The sequence below is a fragment of the Staurois parvus genome, unplaced genomic scaffold, assembly GCF_062004578.1.
Source record: "Staurois parvus isolate SC_StPar_1 unplaced genomic scaffold, SC_StPar_1.0 ptg000087l, whole genome shotgun sequence".
NCBI lineage: Eukaryota > Metazoa > Chordata > Amphibia > Anura > Ranidae > Staurois > Staurois parvus.
This window is the reverse complement of record NW_028317883.1, coordinates 13209523-13225824: the sequence shown is the minus strand read 5'-3', so window position 1 is coordinate 13225824 and position 16302 is coordinate 13209523. Positions and strand designations below refer to the sequence as shown.

Genomic DNA, 16302 nt, shown 5'->3' with positions numbered 1-16302 from the left:
TTGCAGCACGTTTGAAGTTTGCAAAAGAGCACCTAGATGTTCCACAGCATTACTGGCAAAATATACTGTGGACAGATGAAACCAAGATTGAGTTGTTTGGGCAGAACACACAACACTATGTGTGTAGAAAAAAAGGCACAGCACACCAACATCAAAACCTCATCCCCACTGTAAAACATGGCGGAGGGAGCATCATGGTTTGGGGCTGTTTTGCTGCCTCAGGGCCTGGACGAATTGTTGTCATTGATGGGAAAATGAATTCCAGAGTTTATCAAGACATTTTGCAGGAAAACGTACGACCATCTGTCCGCCAACTGAAGCTCAGCAGAGGATGGGTGATGCAACAGGACAATGACCCAAAGCATACAAGTAATTCAACAAAACAATGGCTGCAACAGCACAGAATATGCCTTCTGGAGTGGCCCAGTCAGAGTCCTGACCTCAACCCGATTGAAATGCTGTGGCATGACCTTAAGAGAGCGATTCACACCAGACATCCCAAGAATATTGCTACACTGAAACAGTTTTGTGAAGAGGAGTGGTCCAAAATTACTCCAGATCGTTGTGCAGGTCTGATCTGCAACTACAGGAAACGTTTGGTTGAGGTTATTGCTGCCAAAGGAGGGTCAACCAGTTATTAAGTCCAAAGGTTCACATTCTTTTTCCTCCCTGCACTGTGAATGTTTACATGTTATGTGCAATTAAACCATGGCAACATCTAATGTTTGTGTAGTATTATGTTCAGCAGACTGTGTTCTTCTATTGTTGCGACTTAGATGACGTTCAAAGTACATTTTATGCCCAATTCATGCAAAACTCCACGTAATCCCAAGGGGTTCACATACTTTTTCTTGCAACTGTATGTAAGCTCTTTCACTTCTTATATTACTCTATTATATTCTAAAACACTATATGAGCTTTCGTTTTATTGCTTAAACTTTTATAACATCATATATTATAGGTATACTCTTCCATCTCTTCCCCTGTATCCTTCATATAAGACTTCTACCTATTAGGTCTCTCTTTATATCATGATACTTTAAGGTCTAACAGTACATCTTCTTTTTTACCTCTTATACCTGCCTTCAGTTTCTTTGCTTTCATTCAAATAGACTGCAAGCTCCTCCACCATCTGTATTATCTCTCTCATGCTAAAACAGATTCCCTCTTTTTTTATGGAGTAGATCCTTTGCTTGTTGGACCAGTGAGATGTTGCTATCTATCTGCTTCCTTGCTAGCAAAAAAGAGTTTTCAGTGTTCTAGAGCCACTTCACGAGGGAAGCCATTTCATCACCTGGGTGATTATGCTAATGACAATGTGTCACTAGTGACAGAATTAGGTGTCTGACATGGCCCTTGTGCTGGGATAGATAACTCTCTGTGATCACATGACCAAGGGAGCCACAGCATGCACCCAGAACAGAGTAACCTACCTAGTTGTACAGGAATACCAAATTGAGCACTTGCACAATATACATCCTGTGAGTAACATGTACAACTTTTATTGAATAATAATTTAAATACTGTATTGTTGTATTGCATTATGTCAGCAATCCTGTATTTTATCAAGAGTTGTCCTTTTAAGCTAGATCAATTAAGAGTGTGGAAAGTTAATTTTGGAATAATATTTTCTTAACTTATCAATTGACCCCACATCTTCTTGGCTTTTCTCTTAATTTGAATGGTGGTCTTCAGATGGTCCACACTATTTTTCATTATTAATACTGTTGTACATTTTACAGGTGTTTTGACATTTTAGAAACTGGACATGACTGTCCCACTATCAGATTCTATAGTACTTCCTTTTCTTTGAAGAGTGTTTAGCTTACTAATCATCTTTGACTTGAAGCATGTGATATGCATTAAAACACGCATGGCATCATTTCGGAATTTTACCCCCACAAAAGCATACAGCAAGGGATTCAGGCAACAGTGAATATACCCTAACAACTCTGTAATTATCACTGCTAGGTGAAGTTGTTTGAAATTTACACAACCTTTGATTAGTTGTAGCTGATCCAAAGTATCCACAAATATGACAACATTGTATGGTGTCCAGCACAAAAAGAAGACACTGGTAATCACTATGGCCACTCTGACTGCCCTCTTTTTTTCTCGTCTTGGTGAATTGCACAAGGTGACTATAATGTGAAAATAGCAAAAGGTCATGAGGATCAGTGGAAATAAAAATCCTACCACATGGTTGAGGAATCTCTCAGCCTGCCAAAAACGATTTTCTTGAAAAGAGCTGTCGTGGTATCTACACCTGGTAACATTTCCATTTGTAAAGGTTCCCAATATGAATAGGTTTGGCAATGATAGAAGAAAGCAGAAGATCCAAACACAAAAGCAAGGGATATGTGCTGTCATAACATGATGCTTTCTGAAGGCATTGACAGCATGGATTATAGACATATAACGGTCAATGCTGATACATCCCAGGAGAAGGCTGCTGCAGTAGAAATTTACACGGCTGATAACTCTCACAATCTTGCAAAGGCAATCTCCAAATACCCAACCAGCTAAAACGTCCGTCACACCAAAGGGAAATGTAAAAAGCATCAGTAAATCTGCAATAGCCAAGTGCACAAGGAAATTATCTGTATTTGAGCGTACGCGACGATACCTCAATAGAATATAGAGGACAAGGCCATTTCCAATAACGCCAATGACAAATACAAGGCTATAAAGCAATGGAATGAAAATGCGCTGAAATTGCTGAGCTTCTTCGAGGTTTTCATTGATGGTATTAACACATACATAGTCAGAGCCCAGATTGGTGTCATCCTGTTTATAATGAAAAAAAAAAGAACAAGCATGAAACTCAGGACTGCAGCAACAGTATACAAGGCGGATATATGTAACACACATAGGTTGGCAGAAATGTCTGTATTTATGCTAAAATTGCTACATACATTCCATGAATTAACATATTAACATTATATAGCATAAACAAAAAGCATGCAGGGCTAAGTGACAGTATCTCTGCAAAGGGAATCCCCCAACCCCCATATACTTCCCTTATCTGAGGTCCCTCGCAGCTCCTTGCTCTGCTGCAGCTGACAAAAACTGTGATGACTCCCATTACCAAAATTGATAGGAAATCCAAACTAAAACAGTTGTCATCAGAACAGGATGTGAGAGAGAATTTCTCCTTGCTTTGAACGATTTTCTCTCACTCGTGTCTTGTGTCTCCAAGTCAGACATCTCCCCAGTGGAATACAGAGAGCGAAAAAAAAAACATTTCCTATAAAAACTAGCTAATGGTAAAACAAGTTTTGGCGTTAGAGACACTCTAAAGAGAATCTGTCACTTTGCCTATTTGAGTGCTTGGTTCACATGACAAGGGACACCCCATCCACTAATACTCAGGTTTGTTGCACTCTCCTATTGTTCTGTTCCTCTGTGGGGGCATGAAACATACTCTGTAGACTGGGGAATGGGACATGTGACTTCTGCCTCATTAATCCTCTGCAATCTCCAACAGGGCCTTAAAAAAGGTTTAGCGTCAGCACTCCCATGGAAGGAGTGGCAGGTAAGATAAGTATGATTGGGGAAAGGAGGCATGTGTCTTATCAAGGGAACCTGCCAGCCCTGAGTGGAATGGACAAAGTAACAGATCTGATTAACAACTTGCCTACTGGGTACTTATACCCCCTTCCTGCCCAATTTTCAGCTTTCAGCGCTGTCATACTTTGACTGACAGTTACTCAGTCATGCAACGCGCTACCCATATGACATTTTTGTCCTTTTTTCATACAAATAGAGCCTTCTTTTGGGGGGTATTTAATCAGCACTGTTTTTTTTTCTTTTTGTGCTATAAATGAAAAAAGACCAAAAGGTTTGAAAACAACCCACATTTTTCTTTGTTTCTGTTGTAAAATTTAGCAAATAAGGAATTTTTCTTCCTAAATTTTGGCCAAAATTTATACTGTTACATTTATTTGGTAAAAATAACATAAATCTGTCTATATTATTTGGTCTGTGTGAAATTTATAGAGTCTATAAATAAGCTATGATACCACCTGATATACTGAGGGCCTATCTCATTTCCTGAGCCACTAGCAAGCCAGGACAGTACAAATACCCCCCCCCCCCCACACACACACACACAAATGACCCCTTTTTGGAAAGTAGACAGTCCAAGGTATTTAGAAAGAGGCATAGTGATTTTTTTTGAAGTTGTGATTTTTTCCCCCCACAATTCTATTGAAAATTAAGATTTTTTTCCCCTAAAAACACATTCTGCTACTCTTCCTGAGTATGGGGAAACTCAGGTACACTGGTGAGCTCTGATGGGCACTGGTGGGTGACAGTTGCACTGCTGATGGCACTGATAGGTGCAGATGCACTTCTGATGGGTGACAAGTGCACTGATATGTGACAAGTGCACTGATGGGTGACAGGTACACTGGTGGGCACTGATGGGGGACAGGTACACTGATGGGTGACAGGTACACTGGGCGACAGGTGCACTGCTGATGGGCACTGATGGGTGACAGATGCACTGCTGATAGGCACTGATGGGCGAAAGGTGCACTGCTGATGGGCAACAGGTACACTGATGGGTGACAGGTGCACTGGTAGGCGACAGGTGCACTGATGGGTGACAGTTGCACTGCTGATGGCACTGATAGGTGCAGATGCACTTCTGATGGGTGACAAGTGCACTGATAGGTGACAAGTGCACTGATGGGTGACAGGTACACTGGTGGGCACTGATGGGGGACAGGTACACTGATGGGTGACAGGTACACTGGGCGACAGGTGCACTGCTGATGGGCACTGATGGGCAACAGGTGCACTGCTGATAGGCACTGATGGGTGAAAGGTGCACTGCTGATGGGCAACAGGTACACTGATGGGTGACAGGTGCACTGGTAGGCGACAGGTGCACTGATGGGCGACAGGTACACTGATGGGTGACAGGTACACTGTTGATAGGCACTGATGGGCAACAGGTGCTCTGATCGGTGACAGGTACACTGATGAGCGACAGGTACACTGTTGATAGGCACTGATGGGCGACAGGTGCACTGCTGATGGGTACTAATGGGCAACAGGTGCACTGATGGGTGACTAGTGCACTGATGGGTGACAGGTGCACTGATGGGCGACAGGTGCTCAGAAGGGCTCTGATGGGCACTGATGGGTGACAGATGCACTTCTGATGGGCAATGATGGGCGACAGGTGCACTGCTGATAGGCACTGATGGATGACAGGTGCACTGATAGGTAACAAGTGCACTGACAGGCAATAGGTGCTCTGATGGGTGACAGGTACACTGATGGGCACTGATGGGTGACAGGTACACTGATGGGCACTGATGGGCAACAGGTAAACTGATGAACACTAACGGGTGACAGTGTTCATCTGATGGTCGACAGGTACACTGTTGATAGGCACTGATGGGCGACAGGTGCACTGCTGATGGGTACTAATGGGCAACAGGTGCACTGATGGGCGACTAGTGCACTGATGGGTGACAGGTGCACTGATGGGCGACAGGTGCTCAGAAGGGCTCTGATGGACACTGATGGGTGACAGATGCACTTCTGATGGGCAATGATGGGCGACAGGTGCACTGTTGATAGGCACTGATGGGTGACAGGTGCACTAATAGGTAACAAGTGCACTGACAGGCAATAGGTGCTCTGATGGGTGACAGGTACACTGATGGGCACTGATGGGTGACAGGTACACTGATGGGCACTAATGGGCAACAGGTACACTGATGGGCACTAATGGGCGACAGGTACACTGATGGCGGGCACTGTGTTTATGCACTGTGGTGTGTACAGAACGGTAACTCACTGTTAGAAGATTCCTCTCCTCACACAACATCTCTGTGTGAGGAGTGGAAGCTGGTAACAGCCAGTTACCGCTCTGTGTTTACATGTGTGACCGGCCATGATTGGACACAGTCGATCACATGTTAAAGAGCAGTTGCCAATGGCTGTTTACCGTGATCGATGATGGGCTGTGTCCAAGAAACACAGTTCACCAGCGATCACCGCGGCTAGAGTGGGAGGACGTCATATGACATCCTCCCAGAATGAGAGAACTCCTGTCCATCCATCATTCTCTGCATTAAGGTAAAAAACATTCTGAGTACAGCCCTCCCCTTGTAGTTCCCTGAACCCGATCTTGATCCAGCGCTGGGAACAGTGGCTCTTTCCTTTCTCTCTCTCCCTACTCATAAGCCCAATGAAAGCAGTGGCTCCTGCTCTTGTCAATCACAGCCAGTGAGCAGGGATTTGGGCTGATGGACATGCAAAGTGTGGCTCAGGAGCGAGCCCACACAAGTGCTGCCATAGCAAGCAGCTTGCAATGGGGATACTCGGCAGGAAGGGGGGGGGGGGGGGGCGGCAGGACCGCTGGAGTGTTATCGATGCCTGTGACTACAAGGGAAATAATTGAATATATTTAAACTGGCAACATGTCACTGGAAAGCAAGTCTGATACAACAAAAGTCCTTGGTTTGAACCTAGAACTGCTTCTGATACCAACTAATCTATGGTACAAAAACAATGTAATTGCAATACAGTATGATGAAATTTTTCTTGGACATGAGATATTTTATGTTTCTATATGCTATATCTACATATAGTGATCCTGTGATTTGTGGTTTGCATTCACTGACAGTTCATTTATAAGGAAAAAGAGATCACTCCATACGCTCCATGTGCATTTGGTCATTTTTGATAAACATTATTTTGAATGAATATTATTATGTTACTATTTTCATGATGGATTTTGTTTTTTTAGCTTATTGTATCTCAGTGAGCTTTTTTTTATTAGCTTCAATGTTCACATAACAATTTTAGAAAGATAAGCCTGCACAACAACAGATTATTATTTGTAATTGTATGCATTGATTTGGGTATAGTTAATAGTTGTCTTCAAAACAAGCTAATAAATATTTGCTTTAAAATACATTTGTAGTAAAGATCCAGTAAATGTGCATTCGATTGCTTCATATAGTGCTGACATTACAAGTCATAATTTTGGTAAGCACTTCATATCTGCTTTTGTTTCAGGTAGAAATCTTAACCACTAATTTGCACATTGCAGCTGCAGAGTACGGTATTTTTCCATTCACCCACCCATATTGGAAGCATCTTGACACGTATTTACATAGTTACTGAAAATGAAAGTTCTGTCACTGCTTTTCATGCACTGATAAGCATTGCTCTGCTACTAAATTCAAATCAGCACAACCTCATTTAGGGTAGTTTAAAGGGCAATGTAGGTAAGTAAAAACTGATGACAGGGATAAGGGAAAGTGAATATCATATGTAAATACCACATCCAAGCTGCTTTTATGATGATTTACTGTTATTTGAAGATTTGTTTAGCAAATACATACACAATGGAAGAGATAAAGGGATATTTTAGGTGCCAAAAACATGATTCTAACAACCACATACAATTTAACAATTTTATTGTACGATAACATATAAAACCAAACACCAAGAATATGGTATTATTAAAATCAACATTTAGTTACACTGGAGATTACTGTGACTTTTATGTGAATTATTACAGCAGCTTTTGCTCAAAATGTTTCACCATAAACTGGCTTCTTCAGGAGTCTTATCAGTACTGCAATTGTTGTTACTATCAAACAAACCAAATACATATATCTGTACACCAAATTTGCTTGTTGATTATATTCATATAGAAAATATATGACATAAAAACTACAAAATGGGCTCCCCAGGGGGCTGCATACCAAAGGGCCTTGGGCAGATCCCACCATGAGCAGAGCAGTTATTTCAAACCATACATTGAGAATTCCAGGCTTACAAGGTGATGACATCTGTGGCCATAGAAGGGAGAGAGAAAACCGCAGCCCCTGATAAATGCCTAACAAAGTCATAAAATATATTCATAATACACAGTAAAGGGAAAGTATATCAATAGTATCCAAATCAAGTCACCAATCCAATGGCGTCAGTGCGCACGTGCTGCCAAAATCCCGGTGCATGACGTCATTGCACACAGTGTGATTGAACGCTGATGCTGTGCGCATGCGTGGAACACCAATGCCATCTTAGAAAATCCTCAGTGCCAGTCATTCAGATAAGAAGGAGTATTACTCCTCCCCTGATTACAAACCACACCAGGATCAACAAGAGAGGCCCATTGGATCTAGGCCACAAGATTGCAGCGACACAAATGCCACCAACAGCTATATCGGCGCCCCCCAGAACAAGGAAATTAACCCTACCCGTAGGGACGCCCCAGGCATCCGTATGACCATTAGCTGCCTTGGTGGCACCTAGCAACAAAAACCTGGTACTCACAACACCTAATAAATACTCCAAAGGTCTATCCACACATTTAATGCCCCAAATAAGGAAGGTCATTATACATCTTTGAATAGAGGGTGATCTGTCACTTATTGCCCTCAGTCTCCCCCCCCCCTCGAGAAACTCATGTACAATGACTATATATACATTAATACAGATACTTCATTACAGAGTTGCAAACTATCATAAACCACATATTACAAAATGGCCAAATTCTCTTATGGCAAAGCCTCTAATAGAGAACCATATCCAAACAGCGTGAAAAATCATTAGAGAAAAGATTTAAAACTCAGAGTATCATTCAATCCTGAGGGTCTTGTGGCTGCTAAATTCTGAATCCATCGAGTTTCACGCTGCAGCAACAATTTATCTGCATCCCCACCTCTCTCATGTTGAGGTATATATTCTAAGGCAAAGAAGTGCATCTTAGTCAGATCAAAGGATGGTAAAGACCCATATGCCTGCTAATTGGAATTTCTAACTTCTTATTAGTAACTAGAGAGACATGGTCCCTAATTCTCTGATAGAAAGCTATTTTTGTTTTGCCAATATAGAAGGCCCCACAATCACAGACTATGATGTACACAATGCTGACTGATTTACAGTCCGCATGCAGCGTTGGTGTGCACTCACACTGTGTACGATGACATCATGCACAAGGATGGTGGCGACATGTGTGCACCAACGCCATTGGTGTCTGCGCCTTACCGGGTGACGCCAGCAAGGTGGGCGGGGAAGAGGTATTTAGGGCCCCTCCACCGCATGGAGTGTTTGTACAGCATTATGGATGAACCTGACAGACATTTTTGACAGCACCAGTGACTGAGTAATAGGATAGGATTATTGATTGACTGCAAACAAATTGGAGAAAGTATCCTTAGTATCTGAATTGGCCTTGTGTCTTTTTATATGTTGCCCTTCAGGGAGTGCGACACTTACCATCATTGACTCCAAGGCATCCCTTAGTGGGCAATATGTCCTTTATATAACGTGGTATAATTCAGTTGGTCCTTGATCTAGGTAAGGCAGTTAAAATCTAGGCATGTGTACTTTGTGACAGGTACTATGGATTTGGCAATTATTAATTTGGTCTTTTTCTTCTTTGCTCTTAAGGGGAAAATGTATCCCTGAACCTTTTGGGATACTGATTGGAAATATGTCTTCCTTTTGGGAATTTTCTCCATATATCTATATAAGTGAGGGATCCTTTACCAACTTTGTTCCTAGGCCCCAAAAAATGGGATTTTTGAATACATGTATACCCATTATGGGATGTTTACCAACTAACTAGCTGTATGCCATTTCCCATGAGGTAATAATGATTGGTGACTTGATTTGAATACTATTGATATACTTTCCCTTTACTGTGTATTATGAATATATTTTATAACTTTGTTAGGCATTTATCAGAGACTGCGGTTTTCTCTCTCCCTTCTATGGCCACAGATGTCACCACCTTGTAAGCCTGGAATTCTCCATGTATGGTTTGAAATAACTGCTCTGCTCATGGTGGGATCTGCCCAAGGCCCTTTGGTATGAAGCCCCTTGGGGAGCTCGTTTTGTAGTTTGCATGTCGAATATTTTCTATATGAATATAATCAAAAAGTAAATTTGGTGTATTGTACTGATATATGTATTTGGTTTGTTTGATAGTAACAACAATTGCAGTACTGATACGCCTCCTGAAGAAGCCAGTTTATGGTGAAATATGTTGAGCAGAAGCTGCTGCAATAATTCACATAAAAGTCACAGTAATCTCTAGTGTAACTAAATGTTGTATATAATACCACATTCTTGGTGTTTGGTTTTATATGTTATCATACAATAAAATAGTTAAATTTTATGTGGTTGTTAGAGTTATGTTTTTTGGCACCTAAAAAAATCCCTTTATCTCTTCCATTGTGTATTTGTTCGTTGGGATTGGTGCCTTTGATTCCTGCCCATTGGACTAGTAGCATTTTGTTTAGCAAAGAACTATCAAAGGATTTATAGAAGAATTCTCATTATAGTATAGTTTTATAGTATTAAGGTAGTACTTCATGCTAATCCGTAGCTCGGGACAGGTCTTTAAAACAATCAGCAGGGTGTACTCACCCTCCTAGTGAACCTGTCCTAAGCTTTCTTATATAATGAATACATATTTGCAAGTTTTAAATTGATAAGATAGGCTGCCATTTTGCTATGTTGTTTTTTGGTGCAGAAATACACTAGAGGTTTTCAGCTGCCTTAAGCAGTGTTGGGCTTCTGATGTGTTGCTGTTCATTAAAGTAGAACTATAGGCAAAACGTCTTTTTCATTTTTTATAGAGTAAGGGAGGGTTATAACTCCTGACAGATTTTTTTTTGCCATCTGTGTCCCGTTGCAGAGATTTCCCTTCACTTCCTGTGCCACAGTCAAACAGGAAGTGAGAGGAAATCTTTGGAAATTAACCACTTACCCTCCAGAGGATTTACCCCCTCCCCTTTTGACCAGGCCATATTTTGCAATACGGCTCTGCATTACTTTAACTGACAATTGCGTGGTCATGCAACACTGCACCCAAATGAAATTTATGTCCTTTTTTCACCACAAATAGAGTTTTCTTTCGGTGGTATTTGATCACCTGTGCTTTTTTTCTTTTTTGTGCTATAAGCAACAAAATACAACAATTTTGAAAAAAAAGCAATATTTTTGACTTTTTGCTATTAAACATGTACAATAAAAAAAATTTCAGAATAAAATTTCATCATAAATTTAGGCCAAAATGTATTTTTTTTTATTATTATATATTTTATAAATTTTCTTTATAAAAAGAGACAATACAAATAACAATAATATCACATCAAAATGTATTCTACTATATGTCTTTGCTAAAAAAAATCCCAATACGTGAAAATTAATTGGTTTACGTGAAAGTTATAGAGTTTACAAATGGTGGTATAGATACGGGGGTTTAAAAAATGTTTTTCTACTAGTAATGGCGGCGATCAGCGACTTATAGCAGAACTGCGGCGGGCATTCTGACACTGGGGGGAACTGACTTGGTGTCACTGACATCCCCAGTAACATCAATACAGTAATCAATGCTAATAAAAAGCAATGACACTGTACTAATGGCACTGGGCAGGAAGGGGTTAACATGTGGGGCGATCAAAGGGTTAACTGTGTGCTGTTTTGCATACTGGGCTGTGTTTGTGCTTCACTGTAAGCACACTGTTTTGCATATAGCTGGACTGTGGGGGGAACTGACATCTCCAGTGACACCAATACAGTGATCAGTACGAATAAAAAGCACTGACACTGCACTAATCGCACAGGGCAGGATGGGGTTAACATGGGCGGCGATCAAAGGGCTAACTGTGTGCTGTTTTACTATGAGGCTGTGTGCTGTGTTTCACTGTAAGCACACGGCTTTATACAAAGCCGTGTGCAGGAACTGACAGGGGAGAGATCTGTATTGTGTACATACAGCTCTCTCCCCCATTGGAAATCCTCGGAGAACGGTGGGGAATCACTGGCTAGGACCTGGTGATGGACAGCCGAGGCCACGAATGGTGGCGCAGGTAGGGCGCGCAACCGAGCCCCCTACCCGAAACTACAATGCCACGTATATTTACATGATTTTGCATACCCATGCCGCCCTGTAGCAGTATTTCTGCTATAAGGTGGCGCAGAAGCGGTTAAGGGAATTCCTTGGGAACCCCAGGTCACCAGAACTAGTATCCCCATTGAAAGATTTCCCCTCTATTACTGCTCTGGAGACAACCCAAAATTTGGGATTTTCCTTTACTTTCACTTTCAATGATAATAGTAAACGGGACAAATAAAGAGGATGAATCTCCTTAACGGGAAGGGGGGGACAAAGACAACAATGAAAACTGACAGGGGTTCTATACCATCTGCACTCTATCCTGAACTAAATAAAAGTTTTGCCTTTAGTTATACTTTAAGTAGGAAGGGGCTACTTCCAGGGAAGCTTGTATATGCATTGCTACTTACAGTATGTTCTATAGCTGATAGTACAGATAGATAGAGGGTTAAGGCAGTGCTGGAAAATAGTGATAGCCACACAAAATATTGACACTGGACCCAATTTGGACATTGTCACTTAGGGGTGTACTCACTTTTGTTGCCAGTGGTTTACACATTAATGGTTATGTTGAGTTATTTTGAGGGGACAGCAAATTTGCACTGTTATACAAGCTGTACACTCACTACTTTACATTGTAGCAAAGTGTCATTTCTTCAGTGTTGTCACATGAAAAGATATAATAAAATGTTTACAAAAATGTGTACTCACTTCTGTGAGATACTGTATGTATGTGTATAAATATTGTGAGGGATTAGCTCAGCAGTGGGGTGTGCATGACTGCCTGAAAGAGTTTACAGCAGTGGCGGAACTACCAGGGTCGCAAAGATAGCACTTGCGACCAGGCCCTGGAGTTCAACCACTGTGGGAGGGCCCCAAGAGCCTGGACTGTGGCTCCCCAGTGGTTGCAGGGCTCTGAGCTGAGAGAGTCTCACTCTTGCAGCCTAGAGCCAGCACTGACAATTCCCCCCTCCCATTCCCTGAACAGAAAGGAAGGGAGAGAGAAAACTGGTTCTTCTGTGTCTGCCCTGCCCACACTCCCTGGCAGTGTTGTGCCCAAGAGTTTGAAGCCCAGCAGCCAGAAGAAGAAATGTGCCGACTACCAATGTCTGAGTATGCTCTCCATCCATCCACCGTGAGTGAAGTCCCCCTCCCTCACTGCAGACCCTGATGTAAGGGGCACTCTGCAGACTCTGATTTAAGGGGCTCTGTGGACTCTGATGTAAAGGGCCTTTGCGGACTCTGATTTAAGGGGGATCTGCAGATTCTGATGTAAGGGCACTCTACGGACTCTGATGTAAAGGTGCTCTGTGGACTCTGATGTAAAGGGTACTCTGTGGACTATGATGTAAGGGGCTCTCTGGACTCTGATGTAAGGGGGCTCTTCAGATCTTGATGTAAGGGGGATCTGTGGACTCTTATGTGAAAGGCGCTCTGTGGACTCTGATGTAAGGGTGCTCTTTGGACTCTGATGTAAAGGGGATCTGAGGACTCTTATGTAAGGGAGGCTCTGCAGACTCTGATGTAAGGGTGCTTTATGGACTCAGATGTAAGGGGCGCTTTGCAGACTCTGATGTAAGGGGCACTCTGTAGACTCTGATGTAAGGGGCACTCTGCGGACTCTGATGTAACGGGCACTCTGCAGATTCTGATGTAATGGGCACTCTACAGACTCTGATTTAAGGGGCTCTGCAGATTCTGATGTTAGAGGGCTTTGTGGACTCTGATGTAAGGGGGATCTGCAGACTATGATGTAATGGGCGCTCTAAGGACTCTGATGTAAGGCGGCTCTGCGGACTCTGATGTAAGGGCACTATGCAGACTCTGATGTAATGGCGCTCTGTAGACTCTGATGTAAGGGGCTTTGTGGACTCTGATGTAAGGGGGATCTGCAGACTCTGACGCAAGGGGCACTCTGTGGAATCTGATGTAAGGGTGCTCTTTGGACTCTGATGTAAAGGGGATCTGAGGACTCTTATGTAAGGGGGGCTCTGCGGACTCTGATGTAAGGGTGCTTTGTGGACTCAGATGTAAGGGACGCTTTGCAGACTCTGGTGTAAGGGGCACTCAGCGGACTCTGATGTAAAGTGCGCTCTGCAGATTCTGATGTAAAGGGCGTTCTGTGAACTCTGATGTAAGGCATGCCCTGTGGACTCTGATGTAAGAGAGGCTTTGCAGACTCTGATCTAAGGGGAGCTCTGCGGACTCGGATGTAAAGGGAGCTCTGCATACTCTAATATAAGAGGCACTCTGCGGACTCTGATGTAAGGGGCACTCTGTGGACTCTGATGTAAGGGGCACTCTGTGGACTCTGGTGTTAGGGGGCTTTGTGGACTCTGATGTAAGGGGGATCTGCGGACTCTGATGTAAGGGGCGCTCTACGGACTCTGATGTAAGGTGGCTCTTCAGACCTTGATGTAAGGGGGGATCTGTGGATTCTTGTGTAAGGGGTGCTCTGTGGACTTTGATGTAAGGGTGCTCTTTAGACTCTGATATAAGGGGGATCTGAGGACTCTTATGTAAGGGGGGCTCTGCGGACTCTGATGTAAGGGTGCTTTGTGGACTCAGATGTAAGGGGCGCTTTGCAGACTCTGATGTAAGGGGCACTCTGTAGACTCTGATGTAAGGGGCACTCTGCACACTCTGATGTAAGGGGCACTCTACAGACTCTGATGTAAGGGGCACTCTGCGGACTCTGATGTAAGGGGCACTCTGCGGACTCTGATGTAAGGGGCACTCTGTGGACTCTGATGTAAGGGGGATCTGCAGACTCTGATGTAAAGAGAGGCTCTGCAGATTTTGATGTAAGAGAGGCTTTGTGGACTCTGATGTAAGGGGAGCTCTCTGGACTCTATTGTAAGGCGAGCTCTGTGGACTCTAATATAAGAGGCACTCTGTGGACTCTGATGTAAGGGGCACTCTGCAGACTCTGATGTAAGGGGCACTCTGCGAACTCTGATGTAAGGGGCACTCTGTGAACTCTGATGTAAGGGGCACTCTGTGAACTCTGATGTAAGGGGCACTCTGCGAACTCTGATGTAAGGGGCACTTTGCGGACCTTGATGTAAGGGGCTCTTTGCGGACTCTGATGTAAGGGGCTCTTTGCGGACTCTGATGTAAGGGGCACTCTGCGGACTCTGATGTAAGGGGCACTCTGTAGACTCTGATTTAAGGGGGTCTGCGGACTCTGATTTAAGGGGCTCTGCAGACTCTGAGGTTAGGGGGCTTTGTGGACTCTGATGTAAGGGGGATCTGCAGACTCTGATGTAGGGGGAGCTCTGCAGACTCTGATGTAAGGGCGCTTTGCAGACTCTGATGTAAGGTGGCTCTATGGACTCTGATGTAAGGGGGATCTGCAGACTCTGATGTAAAGAGAGGCTCTGCAGATTTTGATGTAAGAGAGGCTTTGTGGACTCTGATGTAAGGGGAGCTCTCTGGACTCTATTGTAAGGCGAGCTCTGTGGACTCTAATATAAGAGGCACTCTGTGGACTCTGATGTAAGGGGCACTCTGCAGACTCTGATGTAAGGGGCACTCTGCGAACTCTGATGTAAGGGGCACTCTGTGAACTCTGATGTAAGGGGCACTCTGTGAACTCTGATGTAAGGGGCACTCTGTGAACTCTGATGTAAGGGGCACTCTGTGAACTCTGATGTAAGGGGCACTCTGTGAACTCTGATGTAAGGGGCACTCTGCGAACTCTGATGTAAGGGGCACTTTGCGGACCTTGATGTAAGGGGCTCTTTGCGGACTCTGATGTAAGGGGCTCTTTGCGGACTCTGATGTAAGGGGCACTCTGCGGACTCTGATGTAAGGGGCACTCTGTAGACTCTGATTTAAGGGGGTCTGCGGACTCTGATTTAAGGGGCTCTGCAGACTCTGAGGTTAGGGGGCTTTGTGGACTCTGATGTAAGGGGGATCTGCAGACTCTGATGTAGGGGGAGCTCTGCAGACTCTGATGTAAGGGCGCTTTGCAGACTCTGATGTAAGGTGGCTCTATGGACTCTGATGTAAGGGGGATCTGCAGACTCTGATGTAAAGAGAGGCTCTGCAGATTTTGATGTAAGAGAGGCTTTGTGGACTCTGATGTAAGGGGAGCTCTCTGGACTCTATTGTAAGGCGAGCTCTGTGGACTCTAATATAAGAGGCACTCTGTGGACTCTGATGTAAGGGGCACTCTGCAGACTCTGATGTAAGGGGCACTCTGCGAACTCTGATGTAAGGGGCACTCTGTGAACTCTGATGTAAGGGGCACTCTGTGAACTCTGATGTAAGGGGCACTCTGTGAACTCTGATGTAAGGGGCACTCTGTGAACTCTGATGTAAGGGGCACTTTGCGGACCTTGATGTAAGGGGCTCTTTGCGGACTCTGATGTAAGGGGCTCTTTGCGGACTCTGATGTAAGGGGCACTCTGCGG

The 16302-nt window shown here is 43.7% G+C and overlaps 1 protein-coding gene across 1 annotated transcript in view; it reads right to left on the bottom strand.

Annotated features, from left to right (window-relative positions):
* Positions 1–1603: 1603 nt before the first annotated feature.
* The window catches only part of CXCR5 (C-X-C motif chemokine receptor 5), a 57244-nt gene continuing 42545 nt past the window's right edge, over positions 1604–16302 (bottom strand). Inside the window, exon 4 of the mRNA XM_089670222.1 lies at positions 1604–2787. Coding sequence (XP_089526348.1) covers positions 1756–2787 — 1032 coding nt within the window. The 3' untranslated portion in view covers positions 1604–1755. The remainder of the gene's footprint in view (positions 2788–16302) is intronic.